This window comes from Anolis sagrei, chromosome 3 (genome assembly GCF_037176765.1).
Source record: "Anolis sagrei isolate rAnoSag1 chromosome 3, rAnoSag1.mat, whole genome shotgun sequence".
NCBI lineage: Eukaryota > Metazoa > Chordata > Lepidosauria > Squamata > Dactyloidae > Anolis > Anolis sagrei.
This window is the reverse complement of record NC_090023.1, coordinates 227,816,253-227,838,212: the sequence shown is the minus strand read 5'-3', so window position 1 is coordinate 227,838,212 and position 21,960 is coordinate 227,816,253. Positions and strand designations below refer to the sequence as shown.

At 37.9% G+C, this 21,960-nt stretch overlaps 1 protein-coding gene across 2 annotated transcripts in view; it reads left to right on the top strand.

Annotated features, from left to right (window-relative positions):
- LOC132770706 (glypican-5-like) overlaps nt 1-21,591 on the top strand; it is a 445,124-nt gene extending 423,533 nt beyond the window's left edge. For both annotated transcript variants that reach the window (XM_060767937.2, XM_060767938.2), the window contains one exon: nt 15,835-21,591. In XM_060767937.2, coding sequence (XP_060623920.2) covers nt 15,835-16,025 — 191 coding nt within the window. In that variant the 3' untranslated portion in view covers nt 16,026-21,591. The remainder of the gene's footprint in view (nt 1-15,834) is intronic.
- Nucleotides 21,592-21,960: the final 369 nt, after the last annotated feature.

The following is a 21,960-nucleotide window of genomic DNA, read 5'->3' as shown; positions in this document are numbered from 1 at the left end:
TTATATCAACCTTCATCACACTAGAGAATGAATCCACTTTAAATCCGGTTTCTGCCTCCTGCAGAATTTTGGGGTTTGTAGTTTAATGAAGCTGTTAAATCCTCCTCCCTAAACTACAAATCCCAGGATTCTGCAGGAGGTAGCAACTAGCTTTAAAGTGGATCCATTTTGTAGTGTGATGAGGCTAATAATAGTTTATTCAAGATGTTTTCAACTATAAGCCCCATAATCCCTGAATATTTGTCATACTGACCAGGAGAGTTATTGTCCAAAGGTGCATGTACGCTGTAGAATAAATGCAGTTTGACACCACTTTAAGTGCCATGGCTCAATACTATGGAATCCTGGGAGTTGTAGCTTTCTCTACCAAAAAGTGCTGGTGTTTCACCAAAGTTCAAATACCAGAATTCTGTAGCATTGAGCCATGGCAGTTAAAGTAGTGTCAAAGTGTATTAATTCAACAGTGCAGATGCACCCATGGACATCTAAAGCAGCGCTTTTGTTATCTAATGTGGTGAACCAGTAGGATCTTTTTTCCTCAATCTGCCAGGTGTCAGTATGACATTAGCTGTGCTGATTGACTACAATTGTTTCTTTATTTCCTGGAAACTCACCAGACAGGCGGCCAACAACTTGCAGCATGGCATCATTGCATGGATCACAATTTGTGAGTAACATTAGATTCTAGAGGACAGCAGGTTGAGAAAGGCTCAGTTATGCCATCTGTGCTCTAGTTACTATGTGAGACCACCAAGAGAGTTGCTTATTCAGGCTCCTCATAGTTATGAAATTCTTAGTTTAAGCAGACTGACAGTATTACGTGAGGAATCAGTTAAGTCGTTGCTTTATCTAGCAGTTAACTTGTGTAGTATAATGTATTGTCCGATTGTCGTATACTTTTGTATTATTTAATGTATTGTCGTATATACTTTTGTAGTATACATTTGACAATGTTGCATTTGTTGATTTTCTGAAAAGAGTTCAAAATAGGGAACCACATATTTTATTCACAAGCATTCCATTTATTTATTATTTTGCCCCATGCGTTCATCAAGTACCCTGAATTTCTGTCTCTTAATAGATATTTTCATAATTTATGTCTTTGGAGGTGTATTGATGTACTTTACATAATAAAACAGAAAGGCAAAAAGAGACTAAAAGAACCCAACACAAACATATATCAGTTCTTTGTTAAGTTAATTATGACTTTCACCAGCTTTTAAAGACCATTCTGAAAATAAATGTTATAAGTTGATCTTCTTACCTCTTCTTTAAAAACTAGTAAAATAATGTGCTTCTTAATGGTCTGAGATGGCTTTTAAGTGCAAGCACAATCATCTTCGTACCCATAGTCATAACGTTTCTAATATAAATGTGGTTTTTTCCATTAGAAAGCCTTACTTTTGTACTAGAACACTCAAAATCCTATGCTGCCACCATGCTGGCTGGGAAATTCATGGAGTTATACCCCCAAAAGGTAAATTTTCCTTACTCTGTCCTTGTATATCCCCCATAGACAGATCACCTGGCAAGAACAAAATGTTGTCTGCTTCTTCTTCATGACTTATGATGGCATAAGCCTAACTCACACTAACCCTAACCACATATCACCTACTACAATGCAACCTGAGCACAATGGAGAAACTTCTTACAGTGATATCAGGGGCATTCCAAGTCACCAGCTTCTGGTCAAAGGAAATTTAGCATAAATCTCCATTATAATGTGTTTTGAAAGAACAGAGGGAGGGGCGAGAATGTGCTTCGCTGTTTTCGTATAGTTAGACAATATTCTATGATGGCATTTTCAGGGTGATGCAGGATATTTCCCTTGCCTCCTTTTAAACCAATGATCTCCTCGACGTTTCTTTAATCCCATTTTATCCTCACAACAAGCCTGTGAAATTTATTTGGTTTGAAATAGCAACTGTTTAAGTTATTACAGTAAATTTTTGGCTGAGTAGAGAGCTGTGCAAGTCTTCCCAACAGAAGTTCAATCCTATGCATAACATCTCGTTATTTTGTTTCTTCTTTTGGGAAGGTCAGATAATGGTCTTTAAAATAAGGGGATTCAAATTTGATCTTAGGGCCCTTTGACACAGCCGTATAATCCAGAATACCAAGGCAGGAAATTCTACAATATCTGCTTTGAACTGGGCTATCTGAGTGCACACTGTCATATATTCCAGTTCAAAGCAGATGTGGGATTTTATTTAGCTGCATGGAAGTTGCCTTAATAGCTTTATATGGCATCAGTTCCCTTATATTTATTTAACAATAATATAAGGTGATTGCTATTTATTATCTTTATACTTATGGTTCATTTTAACTATGGTTAGCAGTTTGAGTGTTGAAATTATGACTCTAGATTGGGGTTTGGATCCCTGCTCAGGCATTGATGCCCACCTTGGGCAAGTCACATTTTCTCAGCCTCAAAAAAAAAGGCAAGAGTAACCTCCCTCTGAATAAATTCTGCCAAGACAATCCTGTGATAGAGTCACCATAGGGTCACCCTAAGTTGAGAATGAATTCAAAGCAATCAAAAATAAAGCCATGTTTTCAAATCCTGTTTTTAAGTAACCAAAGTTAGAATAGAACATATTTTAGTTCAAAATGAATTGCCTCAATGCTTTCTACACTACAGTTCCTTCTTGTAAATTTTAAACCATGGTTTCATGTTTTCCATTGACTTTAGTATTGCAGTCACTTTGCTTTAATAGGCCATAAGCACACATTACATTTTCTAGCTGGCTCCCCAGGTGCACAGAACTAGTTTCTAAGGTTGTCCATTTCCAGTTTCATGCCTCCTGGATAAAACTTTAATCATGAAGAGGAATGTAAAGAATATTTTATTTACACAATTTCTCATCCTTGATCAGAAAAAGTGTTTTAACACATCAAGAAATGCCATCAATTGGTTTTGCTGACATGTTAATAAATTATAATTGGAGACATAGGAGTTAACACTATCTGAACTAATTGTTTTTGTGTTGTTGAGGGCTTTCATGGCCAGAATCATTAGGTTGCTGTGAGTATTCTGGGCTGTATGACCATGTTCCAGAAGCATTCTCTCCTGATGTTTCACCCACATCTGTAGCATGCATCCTCAGAAATTGTGAAGTCTTGTTTTTGGTTGTTGAAGACATCAAAATTTTGTACTGACAATTCAAGAACTAAAATCCACATCTACACAGAAGCTTTATCTTGTGAACAACACATCTTCCCAAAAACAATTTATGTGTTGTCAAATAACAAGTTGATGAGAAAGAATGTATCTGGCTATTTTCATTTAGCTGGACACACTACAGGGACATCACTTTCATGTTCTGAGGACCCTGGAGATATTTGCAGATACATGTCACAGTGCATGCAACTACAAGAAAATAACTGTATGCATACCTGTTCATTCTCCTGCTCTCTAACAACACAAAAGTGCTGTGGTTTGGTGTGGGGCTGTTGGTCTAAATCAGTGGTTCTCAACCTGTGAGTCCCCAGATATTTTGGTCTACAAATCCCAACCAGTTTACCAGCTGCTAGTATTTCAGGGAGTTGAAGGCCAAAACATCTGGGGACCCACAGGTTGAGGACCATTGGAAGGTGAAGACAGGCAAGCATCCGTATGTATATGAGATATATACAATGACTCAGATGTTACATTGGGAATATTCCCAATGTAACATCTGAGTCATTGTCAGCTATTGGGAAAAAATTCATGAATGAATGACAGTGACAAAAATCTTATTTTTGGTTCTGTGCTTTTTAGGTATAACAAGGTATTTTAGGTATAACAAGCCAACTGGCATTTGTATAATGCAAAATGTAATATTTTATGAGCAAAATATTTTTGTCAAACAAAGGATGTGCACAATTTTGCCTTCCAAGTAAAAAAAATGCACAAACATTCTTAATTTCACTCAATAAAAATATCTTTTTTGTTCTCATATAAGAATGAAATAAACAGAGATCACTATTTCTTGTTATGAGCATGGCATTATAGCACCCTTGCCTGTGAAGCTTATAGAGAAAACATTTCTGCACCCCAATGACAGTCTTGTCATTCTGTGTCATTCCGGAAGTGGGAACTAACAACTGAAAATGTTCTGTTTGTCAAAATGGGTTTTCCCTCCCCTTTCATATTAGCAGCTAGGCATTGCTCAAGCATATCAATGTGTACAAACTAGCAGTGAATTCATGCAAATTTATTCTGTACAACATTTGTTCCAAAATAAGTTTATTTTTCATTTGTGGTTGTTTACCTCCATTACATTCATGTTGATTTGGGTATTCTTCATCCGGCTAGATGAGAGAAGTGTTCATTGGTTTCACAGCATGCTATTAATAATTAATGTCTTTAACTAGTTTAATATTTCTACATGAAATGCTCTATTCTCAATACAAATATTCAATGGACTGAAGGCTCTAAACAACCCCTCCATCAATAACTGTCAACTGTGACAGAGTGAAGGTTCTGGTTGACTGGATAAACCTGTCAATGTGGGATGAGGGGGAAGGTAATACTGAATAGTTGCCAAAACAAGTGCCTGAGAGAAACTGCAGCTAAACTTTGCATGCCAGAGCTTGCTTGCTTCTGGTGATGCTTTCTTTTCGATCATTTAGTTCAGATATTGAAGCCGTGCAAATCATTTAGTTCAAATATTGAAGTATTACTCTCCTGGGGTTTCTTTACCCCCTCACAAAAAGTGATCACTATCTATACTTGAGGAATACGCTTTTCTTTCATCCTTGCTATGAACACATTCTGCCAGCCCAGTTCAATAAAGAGCTCAGCTCTGGAGGGTTTCCTTCTTTAAATCTACAGGAGGTGAGAAGTCTTTACTATTATCCCAGATGCTATAGGCTCTTCACACTGTCCTTCTGTTCCATTTTCCATGCATGAATATGAAAGACAGAAAAGGAATGGAGTGGCACAAAGGCACACAGAGAGAGCACTGTGCATTCTGGAAATTGTATGTTTTGGACTTTATGGCATGAGAAAGGCAAGCCGGCTTTAAAACTGGACCAACACGTTTGGTGACTCTCCCTATTGAACTATGTCATGTGCATCCCACTGTGGATCCGCCTCCTTACCATGGCTAACTCATCCCTTGCTATTGATGAGCAAAATCCATCAATAGTTCACAATCATACAACTTTCCTTTCTGCAATGGGTCTATTCTGCTTTTGTGCCAGCAATAAAGTGATGTCTGGGTGAGATTCTCCTCCTTTTCCATACTCTCCTTTTGTTGAGTTGTCTGTTTTCCCTTTTTATTGCTGAAATTGCTCTCAAAATAAAAATAATACCTTTGAGGTAAAGTGCCATGGAGTATCTACTGCCACCATTTTCCCATCCATTCAGAAAGGTCAGGAATGATGCTGCGGTGGAGAGAATAGATGGGGGTCTGTGCTTCTTTTGGGTTCTCCCAAGATGGACTAAGCACTTGCTCTTCTCTACTCTACACAGAACTCAGATAAGTTTTAAGGTACAGAACCATGGATAAATCAAACACTAGGTTTCCTGCATTGATTTCTTTACTATAATTTCTGAACTTATATACCTGCATATGTACAGTAATTAACATCAAATGTATGTTTTCTTCTTAGCCTCAAACACTGAAGAACATGGAAGAGGAAATGGAATGAAGAAGGAATTGTTTACATTTTCCAATCCAAATGGTCTCCATTAGCTATTTAATGACCCTTCACGTTGACTTGTGCATTAAGCCATGCGAATTAAAAGGAAAATATGTTCATTGCCAGCAAAAAAGCAAAATCTATCCCATTTTAGCTGAAGAGAAGCTTGTTTGTGGCCCAGAGCTAATGAGATCATTAGGATGAAGTCAACAGTTATAGTGTTTTGAATCATTACTAGTATTTTTCTTTTTAAAGTTTCAGTTCCTAGCTGTAGAATAAAATTTAGCAGATGTCTCCAGTGCTTGGCCTGTGGCCACTTCCTAGTTCTCAGAGCAACAGGAACACTTACTGTTTGCAACTAGCAGCAAGTATTTATGTGTAGCCATAGAAGCCACACCTAAATTCTTGATATCCCCAAAACACTTGTTAAATTTAATGGACATTGTTTGTAGTTGAGTACATTCAGGATTTGGATTATTGCTTTTTCTATATGAAGAAAAGAAATTTAAAGTCAAACTATGGATAGCATTGTTGTCAGGTGCTTGCTTATATCACAGTCTTTAAACGCTTCCTTTAGCACTTCTACACTGCTATATACGAGATTATCAAAGCAGATAATCCACATCATCTGCTTTGAACTGGATTATATGAGTCTACCCTGGCATATAATCCAGTTCAAAGCAGATAATCTGGTTTTTATATGGCAGTGTAGAAAGGTCCTGAGTTTCAGTGGAAATTATATTCAAGAAACTAGAGGCTTCATGTTTTACAACAGTGTAGAGCAGCTTCCTAGCATTGAAGGATCCACTGGCAACCATTCAGGGATACATTACGATCACGGTTGCTGCCACCACTGCATTCATTTGGAGGCCACTGCAAAATGGGCTTTGGCAGCTTCTTCAGTGTGCAAGAACATGGTAGTGCATACATACACACATATTAGTCATATGAAAAAGCAGGGCAAAGTACCCTCTTGCTTGTGGAATTGGCAAAATTAGAAGTGGGATGGTGATTTCAGTGTCTGGGAGTGTGGTAATGGGAGGTAGTATCACTGATTCCTTAGTGGTAGCAGCATCTGGAAGCCACCAAAAAGCTAAGGCCACTTGTTGGCCTCCTTTTCACAGGAATTCCCACATGTGTGCCAGGATATTTATGCATGGTGGTTTGCCATACATCTTTGTACCTCCACACAGTGAAACACTGATAGGTCTCTTGTTGTCAATTGCCATCAAGTCAATTTTGACTTAAGGCAATTCTGTAAACTCTGTTATTGACAGCCTTGCTTTTGTCTTGCAAACACAAAGCAGTGGCTTCCTTGAATGAGTCTATCAAGCTGTGGACTTCCTCTTTTTATGCAACCTTTTTACCAGTGCAACCACTTTTCTAATAAGCCTTGTTTTTTTCATTGTATTTTCAAATCATGAGAGTCTCAGCTTAGTCATTTTGGCTTCAGTGGAGAGATCAAGCTTGATTTGTTCTAGGACACATTTATTTGTCTTTTTGGCAGAACTCTTCCCAGCACCACCTTTCAAATGTGATGATTCTCTTCTTAATTGTGATTGCTTGTTTCATTGTTCAGCTTTCAAACCATACACAGAAATCAGAAATTCAATGACATGGGCAATCTTGACTTTGGAAATAGAGGATCATGCCTTGTTCCTTCATAACTACCCTTCCAAGTTATAGGTAAAGTAAAGGTTTCCCCTTGAAATTAAGTCTAGCCATGTATGATTCTGGGAGGTGGTGTTCATCACCATTTCTAAGCTGAAGACCTGGCATTGTCCATAGACACCTCTAAGGTCATGTGGCTGGCATAACTGCATGGAGTGCCATTACCTTCCCGCCAGATTGATACCTATTGATCTACTCACATTTGCATGTTTTTGAACTGCTAGGTTGACAGAAGCTGGGCCAAACAGAGGGAGCTCTCCCCACCCTCCAGATTCGAACCTCCAACCTTTTGGTCGGCAAATTCAGCAGCTCAGTGGTTTAAACCACTACACCAAGTCATAGTCTTCTAATTCCTTGATAGCAGCCTCTATCGGTTTAATGTCTAAAACCTCAGGTAGTCTGTGTCTGGTAAAAAAGAAAACAGATGTTTCAGACAGATGTTTGCATTCTTTTGCATTCATTTATTTCAATCTGCCTTTCAAACAGGCTCTAAACTGCTCTTTATTTTTTGTTTATAAAACATATGATACAACTTAATATCTTCATCTGGTTTTCAAATATTTATTTGTTCCCGAAGAAAGAAAGTGGCTTTTTTTTACCACACAATAGTTTTTATGTGTCTTTTCTGCCCCCTTTTTTTGAACGAATGCAATTTTATTATTCCATGTGCCGATCACCATCTTTTGCTTTGACAGTTATATATCAGTGAGCACATAAAAACACTGGCAGTCATTCTTACTATGCCACCTCAAAGACAATTTAATATTCAGCACAGGTCTAGAATAAAACTGTTTTATGTGTTGTCATAGGAGAAGAAAATACAGCGTTGTAAATGATATATACGTTCCATGTGTCAGTTCCCTAAAGAAGACCCACAATATAAGAGGTTGTTAGCTTTATTTGTATTACAACAATAGTTAGAGATAGTAGAGTCCTGTATTGGATAAGCATCATCCAAAGGGAGAGGCAAAGAAACCAAGGGAGATTGAATACGTGTTGAGAACACAATAATTGGTGATTGGATATTCTCAGAGTTGAAGATTATTATTTAATGTAACTTGAGCAGAAATAAACAAGAGGCATTTCTGTTTAGCTGATATTTTGAGTGGCATTCACCAAGAGCAAAGAATCAAGCCAGCATTACATAAAATAAAATGAAATGAAATAAAATAAAATAAAATAAAATAGTCCTTAGCTTAACTAAGGACATATGTACACTGAGCAGTTTAGCCCACCAAACTACTTGTCTTTTGGCATTTTTACAATTCTCACACTATTTGTTTAAAAAGATAAGAGTGGCCACATTTTTTATCAGCTATTCCACTTTTTTTGGTTATTAAAATGACAAAGAAACAATAAAAATACCACTCTTGTCTTATCAGAAGCCTTCGTGTTAGTGAAAAATGAACAAAGCGGGGCTGTAATATGCTATGCTTTAGGGAGATCTAATATTTGGTTTTGTCAAAGAGTGGGACAAGTTGACATCGATTCATGAATGAAATCTAATGTAAGAAATATTGGCTGAGTGGTTACAAATGCATAACAGAGTTGTGCATTTGTGACTGCTTTGCATTCATAATCCCTGCATATACCTTTTTGAGCAATATATAGGTCTAACCCTAATTCTTCTTTACCATCCAGCAGCTTCTGTAATTGATGAAGTTCAGTTCCTATATCACGAAGCATCTGACTAACATTCTCATTCCACTCTATATGAGCAATTTTCTCTTCATGGAAGAATTGCAAGAGGGACCCAGTTTCTGCCTGTCACAATGAAGAATGCTTGCATGAGGGGCTTGGAACATTAGTCAGCCTTTTCTGAATGAGCAAGGAACAGATCTCCTTCAAATGCAGCTGCTGCTTACTGATAAATTGGTATGAGGAGGGAGAGGCTGCTACTTGGTTACATAGCAATATAGTGCATAGAGGATTCTGGTGTGAGATGTGTGTGTATGTGTATGTATGCATGTGTGTGTATAATGTCGGTTGATGATTGGTTGGTTGGTTTGTATCACAAAAGCTCCTACATGGTTTGATAGATCTAAACCAAATCTAACACACATACTCTTCATTATCCAACTTTCCTCTGCTCTGGATTGATCCCAGAGCAGAGGAAAAGACAAGGAAGAAAGCAGGTTGGCTGTGGCTAGGTAAAGTGGTCCTCTGGCATGTGACAGGAAAATAAGGGGAGTGAAGAAGATTGGCTCTTGCTAGGTGAAATGTGTATGAGGGGGAAGTAAGGGGAGGGAAAGAAGGACGAGAATGGAAAGGGGAAGATGGGGAGGGAAGACAGAGAAAACAGGGAACAGAAAGGAAGGGAAAAAAGAAAATAAAGGGAAAAAGGAAGGAAGGAATGGAGACAGAAAGAGAGAGAGAGAGATATGGTGTATATGGGGAAATGGAAAAAGAAAAGAAAGAGCCTCAAAGACTCCTTCCACATAGCTGCATAAAATCAACATTGAACTGGATTATATGGTAGTGTGAACACATAGCCCTTCCGGGGCTCTTCCACACAGCCATAAAACTCAGAATATCATGGCAGATAATCCACAATTTCTGCTTTGAGCTGGAATATCTGAGTCCACACTGCCAGATAATTCTGTTCAGTTTGGATTGTATATAGGTGTGTGGAAGGGGCCCCAGAAAGGTCCTATATCCCAGGATCTGATCCTAGATTTTCTGCTTTAAACTGAATTATATGAGTCTGCACTGCCAGATAATCTTGGATAAACAGAAAACCTGGGATCAGATCCTGGGATATGGGGCTTGTCTGGAAGGGCCCTCATGTAACCCAGTTCAAAGCGGATATTGTGCATTGTGTGCCTTGATATTCTGGGTTATATGGCTATGTGGAAGGGTCCAAAGAGAGCTTACCCACAATTGCCAGAGACATTGTGTTGTGGGCCTTTTCAGAGAGGGGGAAGAGAGAAAGCAAGCAGCAAGTGGCCCCTCCAACACCCAGGCAACACCAGAATAACTTACATTTGGGTTTATTACGTGAAGTTTAAGTGTATGAATAAATTACTGGTTCTGGAGTAACATTTTAGTTAGTTGTACTGTAACTCAAAGCCCAGTTTAATTAAATTGGACTTCAGATAAATTTGTATAGAATCGCACGCTACACTTCAGAAGAAATAGACACCTTACAAATTGACCTGAGCCTTTGAGGAGCTTCACAGTAATTCCACACAAACCGAATTTATCTGTATCACTATCAGATCGGAGCATAGCTACCCAGTGGATTTCTCAGTACTTCAAATGAGGAGCTGTAGACAAAAGGTGTATTTGGGGGGGGGGGGGGATTCTAATGTGCATTTAAAGAAAAATATGCTTGAACCCAAGAGAGAAACAATGTATAAATGGGAAGTTCATAATAAAAAAAAATCAAAGATTGGTGTGGAAAGAGGAAGGAACTGAAGGTAACAGAGTGGAGAAATTGATAAATTTATACATTCCTACCGCCATTAATTTTTTTAATTTTAACATTGGAGATTCAGTTTTCCTATTATTTCTTTCTTTATTATATATCTTTCTCTTGCGCTATATTAGCTGAAAGGATTAACTACAAGCAGAACCAACCCTTGAGACCTTTCTGTTGTAAAGACAAATAAATACATATTCTAGCACTTTGCAGAAAAGAGCGTCCATACTATGCTTATTAATCTTGTGTGCTACTGCATTAATAAATATCAACTGACTTCCTCAACCAATTCTTTGGCAGAAAAAAATCATTAGGACCCCAGATCTGCATTATGAATTCTAGAGGCATGACAGTTTGAGGGTTCTCTAATTTCCACTTCCATCCTAAGAGGCATAATCTTTCATTTCTCCCATTTGTCTCCTACAGCCACTTTTGAAAATAATTAGTATTGGTCATTATGTCAGGATAATGCATCATTTGGAAATAGTTTGGTGCTATTGGAAAATTGCACATTTCATGACTATTACCTTGTTTTGAGGGCTCCTTGTTTTGGATATGTAAAAGCAATTTCAGCTAGTGATACCAAAGGTGATAAAAATGTAATAACAGTCGTGCAGCATCTACTATAATTTAAGAGCCTGTTCCACCAGGTTGCACTTTTCTTTAATTTTCTCACAAAGCTGTCAACCAAAACAGTCTCTTTGATCAGGGGAGAGCTCATCAAGTGACTGAGTATCACCATAAACATGCTTACATTTCCTTCCAGATGGAGATCGTGACTTTTATTCTCCTTGGATAACTTATCAAGGCCATAGTACATACTCAGACAGTATGATATATATCCTATTTGGATTTCATGCACCACCGTTTTTTTTTACTTATTCCCAAATCAGTGTCCCTAAATTGTAGTTGGAGAGATCCATAGCTCGATTCTGAACAATAATAATTACACATGAATTGTGACAGTCTAAGGCAGATTTCCAACATCGTAGTTACCAAACAGAATGCCAGCCAATGGCTTTTTAAATGCCCTCATCGAAAGACATAAGTAAAATACAACATAGGATTTAAACATTCACCTGTAATCTTCAGGTCTCTTCTGTAATATGTATATATGTGTTTGTTCACTTAAAAATGTCTCAAAGTAATAAATTGCAACAATCATCTTAGCCCAACAGCTCTTTAGGCAAGGATTGCTATAGTGCAAGTTGTCTTGTCCCAAAGTCCTTACTTTCCATATCCTTAAAATAGATATTTAAAAATGCTAATAACATGTATATGGGGAAATGTGACCTAATTCCAGAGCTTGGAACTTTAGGTTTGATAATGTTAACCATTAGAAAACTGGAAAATTAACTAACTACTATATAAATTAATAATTGAATTAGTCAACAAATGAACTGGGCCTTATGCAGTTTTTCAGGCATTCTAGGATAGAAATGTTAGAGCGCAGTTCTGATTCTGATCCTTTTGTATTTTTATGGTTCTGGTACTTCTTATCCCTAAGGACTGAGGACTTGAGAGTCAATATGCTTTGTGATGATTTAGTTTTGTACTCTGACTCTAGAGACCAGGTTTGAATCCTTACTTAGCCATGAAAACTCACTGGATAACATGGCAAGTCACGCTATCTCAGCCTCAAAGAAAGGGAGGAACAAGCTCATTCCTAACAAACATTGCCAAGAAAACCCTATGATAGGTTTGCATTGGAGTCACCAAGGTAAGGAACTATTTTAAGACACACAAGAAGAAGAACGAGGCATTGAGGAGATTAGTCACAATTTTTTGATTAGTCACAATTTTTGTGTTTCTACTTCAACCAGTCCATCCTCCAGGAAATAAAGCCCGACTGCTCACTGGAGGGAAAGATACTAGAGACAAAGTTGAAGTACTTTGGCCACATCATGAGGAGACAGGAAAGCCTAGAGAAGACAATTATGCTGGGGAAAGTGGAAGGCAAAAGGAAGAGGGGCCGACCAAGGGCAAGATGGATGGATGGCATCCTTGAAGTGACTGGACTGACCTTGAGGGAGCTGGGGGTGGTAACGGCCGACAGGGAGCTCTGGCGTAGACTGGTCCATGAGGTCACGAAGAGTCGGAGATGACTGAACGAATGAACAACAACACTTCACTAAAGATGTTTTTCATTTGCAAAGAAACTTGAGTACTGATCACTTAGGAGTGGATCGATGACAAATCAAATAGGATAGGATAGGATAGCTTTTTAAACTATTTTGGCCTTTGTGGGCTTTTAACAAGTTATGTAAATTATTCATTGCTTTTAATCTGGGATTGTTTAATTTATTCAGGTTGTTTGATCTGTTTGCTGTACTGAGATCTCTTGATAAATGGGCAAGATATAAAGATAGAAATTTAAAAAATCAATATAGATGGCATTTACACATTGGCTGCCATGCTATTAGGACGATACACTAACCTCATTATTTGGTATTCACATCTACAATCATAGTGCCATTGCCATGACCATGGGTGCCCCCCAAAGTGACCATATAATTTAGGAAGTTGTACCAAGGGATAGATAAGAGTTCTGTGGATTCCAGGCTGCAGCTGAGTGGCAGGGGAAGGCTGGCCAGGTAATCCTCAGTGTCCTGTTCAGGAGTAATGCAGAATTCTGTCCCTTGTTATGGGTGGCTGGATTGTAACGTGGGTTTGGGGGATTGAGATAGAATATAGTCATGCCATCACTGATATATGGCTCAGCCATTGTTTACAGTAATAGCATGAGGTGGGTTTGAGATTTAGTATTACTGTATATTCTACCAGATGTTAGTTCCTAAAATGCAAAATAACTGCATCATTTTCTTTTCCTTAGAGATAATTCCCATTAAATATAAAGAACACTGTTAATTTTTGGTTTTGGCAATGAAATAAGGGTCCAGTCTGCATACAATAATTTTTCTAGCACCGTGCACTTAATTTTAAAGAGTGGTTTACAAAATGCCCTGCTTGCACATCTAACCTTTTTAGATTTTCAATTCTCTATTGCTGTGCATACCATTCCATGTAATAATCTTTGCTATGAAACCATAGTGAAAGAGAAAATTAACGTGGAAGTCTTTTTCTTAGAAGGTTAAAGGCGGGCTTTCCTAATGCATTATTTAACGCTTGTTATGTAGTGCATTAAGCAGTCAGCACTGAGGGAAAAGCTTTTAAAAGTCAATGGCCCCGTTTTCTTTCTTGATAGCATTCAATCTTACCTGTGACGTTTTGGTTAAGTTAATATCAGGCAAAAAAATGAATTAAAATATTCCAGCCTAGTCAATTTATAGAAACCAATCAAGTTACATCACTGGATATGGGCAAGTGAAAGAGAGGAATACATTTAACTTAGTGGAAGTCTTTATTTAATCAACATACTCAAGAGAGCTGAAGTCAGCAGGCTAAAAAGATATAACAGACAGCGAAGGGACAGGGCCTCTACTACAATGAATGACAGTGATGGAAAGAGAAGCCATCTGTGGTCAGAAAACCACCCATTTACATTGTTTCTTCTTAATTATTTCTTCTTCTTATGCACCAATGCTTACATAGCCAAAATAATACCACCGAGGAGGTGTGGAGGGGTGTATCAAGAAGAGGTCTACAAAAGCACAAAGAAGAAACTTTAATGGGAGGGAACTGTCACAATGAAAACTGGGCATTCTCAGCAGCCATGAAAACCAAGAAAATATAATGGAGAGAAATATCATGAAAAATGTATAATTTGCTGGACACGAGTCCATGGCATCATTTTATTGCAGTTACCATTTGCTTATGCCACCGATCTCATCAGATGGGCTGATTTACCCATCCTACACCACTTCTCCCCTTTCACCACAGAGCCCTTCCCATGATGCACACCAATTTCCAACTGGGCTCCAAGAGGAAAGCAAGCGGCCCATGCTGCTGCTGCAATAACATGGGAGACTTCCTGTGTTGCCTTAAGAGCAATGGGGGGAAGTTGGGTGGCAATGCTTCCCCCACGGGATGGGGATCGGGGTAAGTCGTTAGAGGCGAGGTGTGGAGTGACGGGTTCTTCACTGCCCCTTTGAGCTCCCTATGGATTTGCCATGATGCATGGCGAATCCTCAGAGTAATGTGATAAGGTCATACATCTGAAGGAATGTCCATTTTTCACTTATTTTCTCCCCCTTCACGCCAATGAATTCCCATTTAACCAAAAAGGAACTGTGTCTGCAATCAAAATACCAATGAATGAAACTGAGCTGCCACTTTCCCCATGCTATTATATATAAACCATTGTTTACAGCAAATCTTGAGTACATCCTAACAATTCAGTCTTCCAGCAGATGAATGTTGATATTTGGTGAATTTAAGGGGGGGGGGGGACTGCATTTATTCCATGATATGTACTACTGAGATATGGGGGGAGGGGCATCTTCCCAGACAGTATGCACGGATATTTGTGATCCAGGAAGAATGTATTGATAAGTTCTCTGCAGTAACTGACTAGCAGATAAGGATCTCCAGTTACATTTATGTTCCTGGAACCCACTCTACCTGTTTCTTCCAGGAATTTGCTATTGCAATACAAACTATAATTGTTTCAGAAAACAGTAACAGAATGCCTCTATTTGTTTAAAAGGCTGGCAGACTGTGAAGGTAGGTTTTGAGGGAAATGTTGAATTCTTGTAAAGATGACTTCCCAGCAGTTAGGTAAATCCAGTTTACTATATTGCAACTGCTGAACAAGGTGACAGCAAAGATTTGTAACCTCAGACCTAACCTGTCTGCCTTGTGCCCTTTTTTTAAGTTATTGACTAGCTGTGTTTCTATGGATACATACAACACGTTCTCACATTTTTCACATGTGCCCAAAAAGTCAGGGGCCATTTCTTTAACGAATTTGTATTTTTTATTTCCAGGGCTTCCAGAAGTTATGTTTTTGTCATCTAGCTTCCAAGAACCACAGTTTAGGGAAACTTGCATGCTTTTCTTTGAAAATAATTTTTCCATGCTCTGTGTATTTTGGATTCAGGAAACATCACTGCAGTGGGACTGTGAAAGACAACATTTTATTTGCATTATATTGCCATTATCTTCTAAGTAAGGAAATAACATGTTTGCTTGTTTATTTTTTGTTTTTCTATCAGATATTCTCGGAGCTAATCCAGGCGACAGGAATGGATCCACAACAACTGTGAAAAAGATGGACGACACAGCAACAGTGATTATAAAGTCATCTCCTAAACATAAAGCGGAAGGAGATAAGAGCAGTCAAGTGTCAAGTTCCTTGCTCTTCATGATAACAGCCACAGCAGTTGTGTGGCATTTTTTGTCATAGCTGCGTTATTCTGCAGCAACTGTGCAATTTCTGTTCACTGTCATTTATACCCACAGCCTTATTCAACTGAAACCAAGTCAAATGACTCTCTAAAATTGTGCACTCTAGTATTATGTGGTATGTTAGTATAAGAAGTGCTAAATATTAGGCAGGACTGGCTAACAGCAAGTATCTAAATATCTACATGGCGTATAGAGATTGTTGCACTGATAACATCTCATCTACTCAAGATGTAAAGAAGATGAAGACAGGAAACCTGAGTAGATTAAGTTATTGTGATAGATACAATTAAGAATGTTAAAGTTGTAAATTAATATGTCACTATTTCTCCTCTCTTTCTTCTTTCATGGGAGTTCCATTGAATAATCAGACTTCAAGTACAGTTGATTAAGTTTTATCTGTAGGGATCCACCACTACCTTCGAAGCAAAAAGGGCAGCACTCACTACAAGTTGGATAAAACTCTGAGAAATTCATTGCTTGTTTGAATCTCTTTTTCATTTTTAACGTTTAGAATGTAGAAAGCAATATACAAACCATATGCTGTGTTTAATGTATCAGTATAGTTGCCTTAACCATATAGCAACATATAAAAATACCTCTTGAGTTATTTTGGAATATCCAGAACCATTTCCGTGCCCACGGTCTTCATGCTACATGCTTAAGACTCAACTGTGTTGCAAAAATCTGAGAAATGGAAAAGTGAAAGAGGGGACTGTGTTAGATTTTTGAGACAAAAGTAGTTGTTGAGCTGAAATTTAATGCCAAGATCCAATGGGGTATGACTAGAGTGAAAAATCCCACAAACATAGCTGTGCTGGATTTAACTATTGTGAATACAGTCATGTGAGGAAATTTCCACATGCAATAGATTGCGCAACAGCTGGACAATAGAAAAATGCAGGAAAAAATGTACTAGAACAATAACCATTATTGCCCCAGGGCCCTTCCACACAGCTATATAAACCAGAATATCAAGGCAGAAAATCCCACAATACCTGCTTTGAACTGGGTTATCAGAGCCCACACTGCCATATATTCCAGTTCAAAGCAGAAAATGTGGAATTTTATTCAGCTGTGTGGAAGGGGTCTCAGTGAATGATCCTTGATTCAGTTCATCATGCATGTATGGTGCATCAGTAAAGATGACAAAAGCCCTAATCCAACACTCTTGATTGGCAGCTGTGGAATTCAATCCTGTTTGAAAGAAGGGAAATGTGAGACACTTTTCAGTTCTTTAGAGCTCATCATAAATAACTAAACAACACTATTCAATCTTAGGGCCCTTCCACACAGCCCTATATCCCAGAATATCAAGGCAGAAAATCCCACAATATCTCCTTTGAACTGTGTTATCTGAGTCCACACTCAGATAATGTGGGTTTTTTTGCCTTGATATTCTGTGATATAGGGCTATGTGGAAGGGCCCTTAGAGTGCCTCACTATGGGAAGAATCCCACCTTTAACCCTTTTGCACAGATGGGGGCAGAATCTAATCCTGTTGCCAAAGGAATGTGAGTTGCCTTTGCTGAACTGGAATAAAATACACACATCTAAATAACCATCACCCCTTTTAACCCACAAGGGACACTGATGCACTGTAAATCAAGAATGTCCAGTATGACTCATAGTTGCTGGGCAGTTATGTTTTATTGTTCTGTGTCAGGAAAAAATAAACATGAAAGAAACCAAGAAGGATAAACTCTGTTATTTGCTGCTTTCTCTCTAATACAGCTCCCATTGGCCTGGTACCTAGACTTGTATTGGCTGGGGTTGATGGGAGGTGGAGTCAGTATAACTGGAAGGCACCAGGTTAGGAGAAGGCTACTTTAATATATATTTTCTCAGTCCACCACATGTCATCTTAATGAATTGTTTTAGTTATTAAACAAAATTGATGTATTTTACAGTGTGACAAGATGTTACAAAACCACCATGAGATAGGGTAGGACTAATATATGTATTTTTGAGAGCTGTTTTTACAATGATATTGAAAATATATACACTGCAGGCTGAGTAGAACTGAGAGTTATAACAAAGGGGACTAAATCCAGCATTAGCCCTACCTAGAAATCAGCGGGAATGACATTAGTTGAAGCTATCAAATCCCATTCATTTAATTGGGTCTGTTCTCGGTAGGATTAATGTTGAATTTATTTCTCAGATTTATATTTGCTAACAAAGCCAATAATTCACAAAACGGATTCATTGTTTTCACAGTAATTAATAATACAGTGTACAGTTTTATAAGATATAATGTAAAATATTTGTCTTGGACTTTTGTGTGTGTGTGTGTGTGTGTGTGTGTGTGTGGAGGAGTATAAGAGCAATTATTTCAGCAGTTTGAGTCACATAAATGTAAATCCAGTGTAATGTATTAACTCTAGTGCACAAATACATGTAGGATAAAAATATTGTACGATTAAACAACTCTTCCTTTCAAGGTGCTTCAGTTTTGATGCACACAACATTTTTGACCCCCATGCAGTAGCCATTCACTTCAGTGAACCTTTTATATGCACATCCTTTCTATGTATTATGCTCCATTTATCCTGACTATATATGCCAACCTTTAACAATCTTGTGCTATCTTTGGACTCCAGCTCCCAGCATTACTTGCCATTGGCAATACTGGTTAGAGGGGCTCAGGGGTGTTGAAGTCCAAAGAATCATCTGCAGGTTCCAGATTTCAGAAGGCCGATATAAAGGGCAATTAATAGTTTTCTCTTTACGTGTCTTCATTTTTTAACATTTTGTTCATTAGTCAGCCAAATATAAGCACTTTTGTTCCACTGATTGTTATGAAGAGTCAAGCAATCCCATTAAAATTAGGGGAAGCTAGAAATGCTCATCTTTGGCTTGATTGTGTAATAAAGTTGAACCCTTCATGGAGCTGAATGAAACTTTTGAAACAGTACATCTAAAAGAATTCTAAACCAGAAGACAAATCAAGTGTTTTAAAAGCTCTTGCAGCCATCTGGCCACTTTCTATGTGAAGATGAGTAATTTTGAGTGCATAGAGTTAACAATATGGGATTTATTTTTGTTCACCCAGTTGTATGAGAGCTTTGTGAAAGGTCTTGTTCTCTAATTCACACCCAGACATATGTCCCAACAAAGAGGTTCTTTAAAAAACACCAGCTGCATTCACAGTTTAGCAACTACAATTGAAGTGGGCAGGGAAAGACATTTTGTTGAGCTATTATCATTGTTATTATCTATTTTATTTATTACATTTCTTCCACACCTTCTATCATCAGTGAGCTCAAGGTTGTGTTCTTCTCTCCTCTTCATCTTCTCGGCATTCCAGTGATGTAGGTCACTGACAGAAAAATTGAGAGCAAGAGACCACAAAAGACTAGACAGTGGGTTTTGTGGCTAAATGACCCTTTCAAGTCCCAGTCCAACACTCGCAGTCCAGGAATTCTCAGGCATTAGTCCTCCAGATGATGTAGACTTCATCTCCCAGTTCCATTCAATATAGTCAATGCAGAGAAATTCTGGAAACAAATTCAAAATACCTAGAGGACTAAAGTTGAAAACTGCTGCTTTAATCACTACTCTATACTGCCCTTAACTGATCATCAATACTGCATTATTGAATATTTATCAGATACTGTATCAAATACTGTATTGCACCTATACTGATACTGTATTAGACGTGTATCTGTGGTTTTTTTTGTTTTCTTAGACAAGCTCTTTTCTTTTTCCGAACAATAATAATTAAAATTAAATAATTAAATAATTAAAAAATAAAATTCTGTTTGTTAAAATTAGTATTGTTATCCAACTATTGGAAATTCACATTGTAAAAAAAGGAATATTTTCACTGCCTCTGTAAGACCACACTTTGGAGATAAATTTGTAATTGTTTAGCTTGTTCAAGATTGCATGTGTTGAAGGGAAGCAACAAGTGGCTTTCTCTGTATCATTGTGCGATCCCTAAAAGACAAGTGATGCAAATAAACAGGGATTTCCATTTGTCAGAAAAGATAAAAGGATGAGAGACTTAATTTAATTCAGGTAGCTACACTACAACTAATCAGAATTCCCTAGCAGTTTAATGAAATACACAGAAATGCTATTACAGAGTAATAACCAATTGTTGTATTTCTTTGTAAAATGCATTAAAATCATCATGCAGGTACATATTCTTGTATTTTTTATCACAGCACTCCAGCTTTTTAACCATTAACTAATAATTTGCAGTAGCGCCATTTGCACTGAAGGCAACTCTGTCAACTGAAAACAATCCTTTGTTGCCTGCTAAGCAATTAACATTTGCTCACTTGGGCTGTTGCAAGAGAAGGCGTAATTTGTCCACCATGACCTTTCTGCGCACTTAATTAGTAAGAGTGTGGAATGTTGCCTAAAGAACAAACATTTAATTTGGGAGAAAAGGAGAGATGGAATGTATTGTTAAATTTATACATTCTTTGCTATTGTACTCTAATAAAATGTTTTTCAGCAAGAAGATTTTTAATGGTCTATTCAGAATCGCTCTTGCCCATGCTAAGTCTTACTGATCTGTGTTTCTGACTTTCAAATGTATGTAGGAAAGTCACATGGTTAGGAATCCAGGATTTCATGTTGAGTTTGTAAGAGCCAGGTCACAGTACTGTAAACCTACCTGAATCAGTGATGTTGTGTTAAAAATTGAATAGCAGGTGTGCCCCCATTCCAACCACACCCATCAAGGGAAATCCAAAAATGCAAGCAGCTGATTGATTGATGTCAAAAAAAATAGTTTTAGCAGTTTTACTTTATGAACACATCTTTTAGAAAGCTTAATCCTCCAAACAAGACCAAAATCCCTTTCCCTCAGTACCTTGCATTGCAATAGATCTGTCTTTTGCTGGGGGAAACCAATCCTTCTCTACTACCTACAGGTGTCAATTACCTTTTAAAGGTGAGTGCATTTATGTGTTCTGTTTTTACTTTACTCCTAGCTTCCCATGGTTGTAGAGTTGCAAGGGATACTATGACCTTAGAACTTAGTCAAATCTCTGCTGAAAACTGGAACACAAATCCAATAAACTGCCATTGGCTGATAGAGCTACAGAAACACTTTGGGTCAGGATAGCACCTATAATTTGATCATAGGGGATAGACATGACTCTTCCTTCAAGAAATATTAGTCAAACTGATACTCAACTAGAGTGAGATGAGTATTTTCCATTTGTTCCTATCCCTGAGAGATGAAAGGAGATACAAATCAATACAAGCTCTGAGCTATGATTCTAGTTCCTTTGTTTTGACATTGAGAAAATACTAATTAGAAGTATGCTTGGGAATGAATCAGTTCTTGAGGAAAGCTTGTTCATTTCTGTTCTGCTTATCCTAGTCCTTTGTTTCCATCACAATCTCTATGTGTAACTTTTTGTCTCTATCACAATCTGCACCATAATGCTTATCTAAAATCTCTTGGAGGTCATTTTGCAGTCTTTCCTCCCAATTATTTAAAGAGTGCATAACGACTTAATCAAGTCTGCCCTGATGAAAAATATATATACTTGTCTTAATTACAATGGACATTTTAATAAATATAGACATTTTGAAAATAATAATTCTCTCCTTATGTTGTTTGGTTTCTAATGCTACCTGTTCGATCTTCTCTATGCCACCATTTCAATATACACACACATACACTTACATTGGTACAATGTCTAGAAGAGGGAAGCTTCGGGAGGCTGCTGCAGGGAGGGGCAGTAAGCTTTGAGAGAGCGCCTGATCTGCCCTGGACTCTCCTAGCTGGCCCGATCCTAGCCTGACCCTCTTGGCAGAAAGGGAAGATAGTATCCTAGCAGTAGTGTTAATAGAAAGATTCTGCAGACGTTCTCATACGCAATAAGAGTAGGCAACAAAATACCTTGCTCTGGTCCTGCCATATGTACCAATGTGCATGATAAAATTTAAACAGTGACAACCCAGAGAAA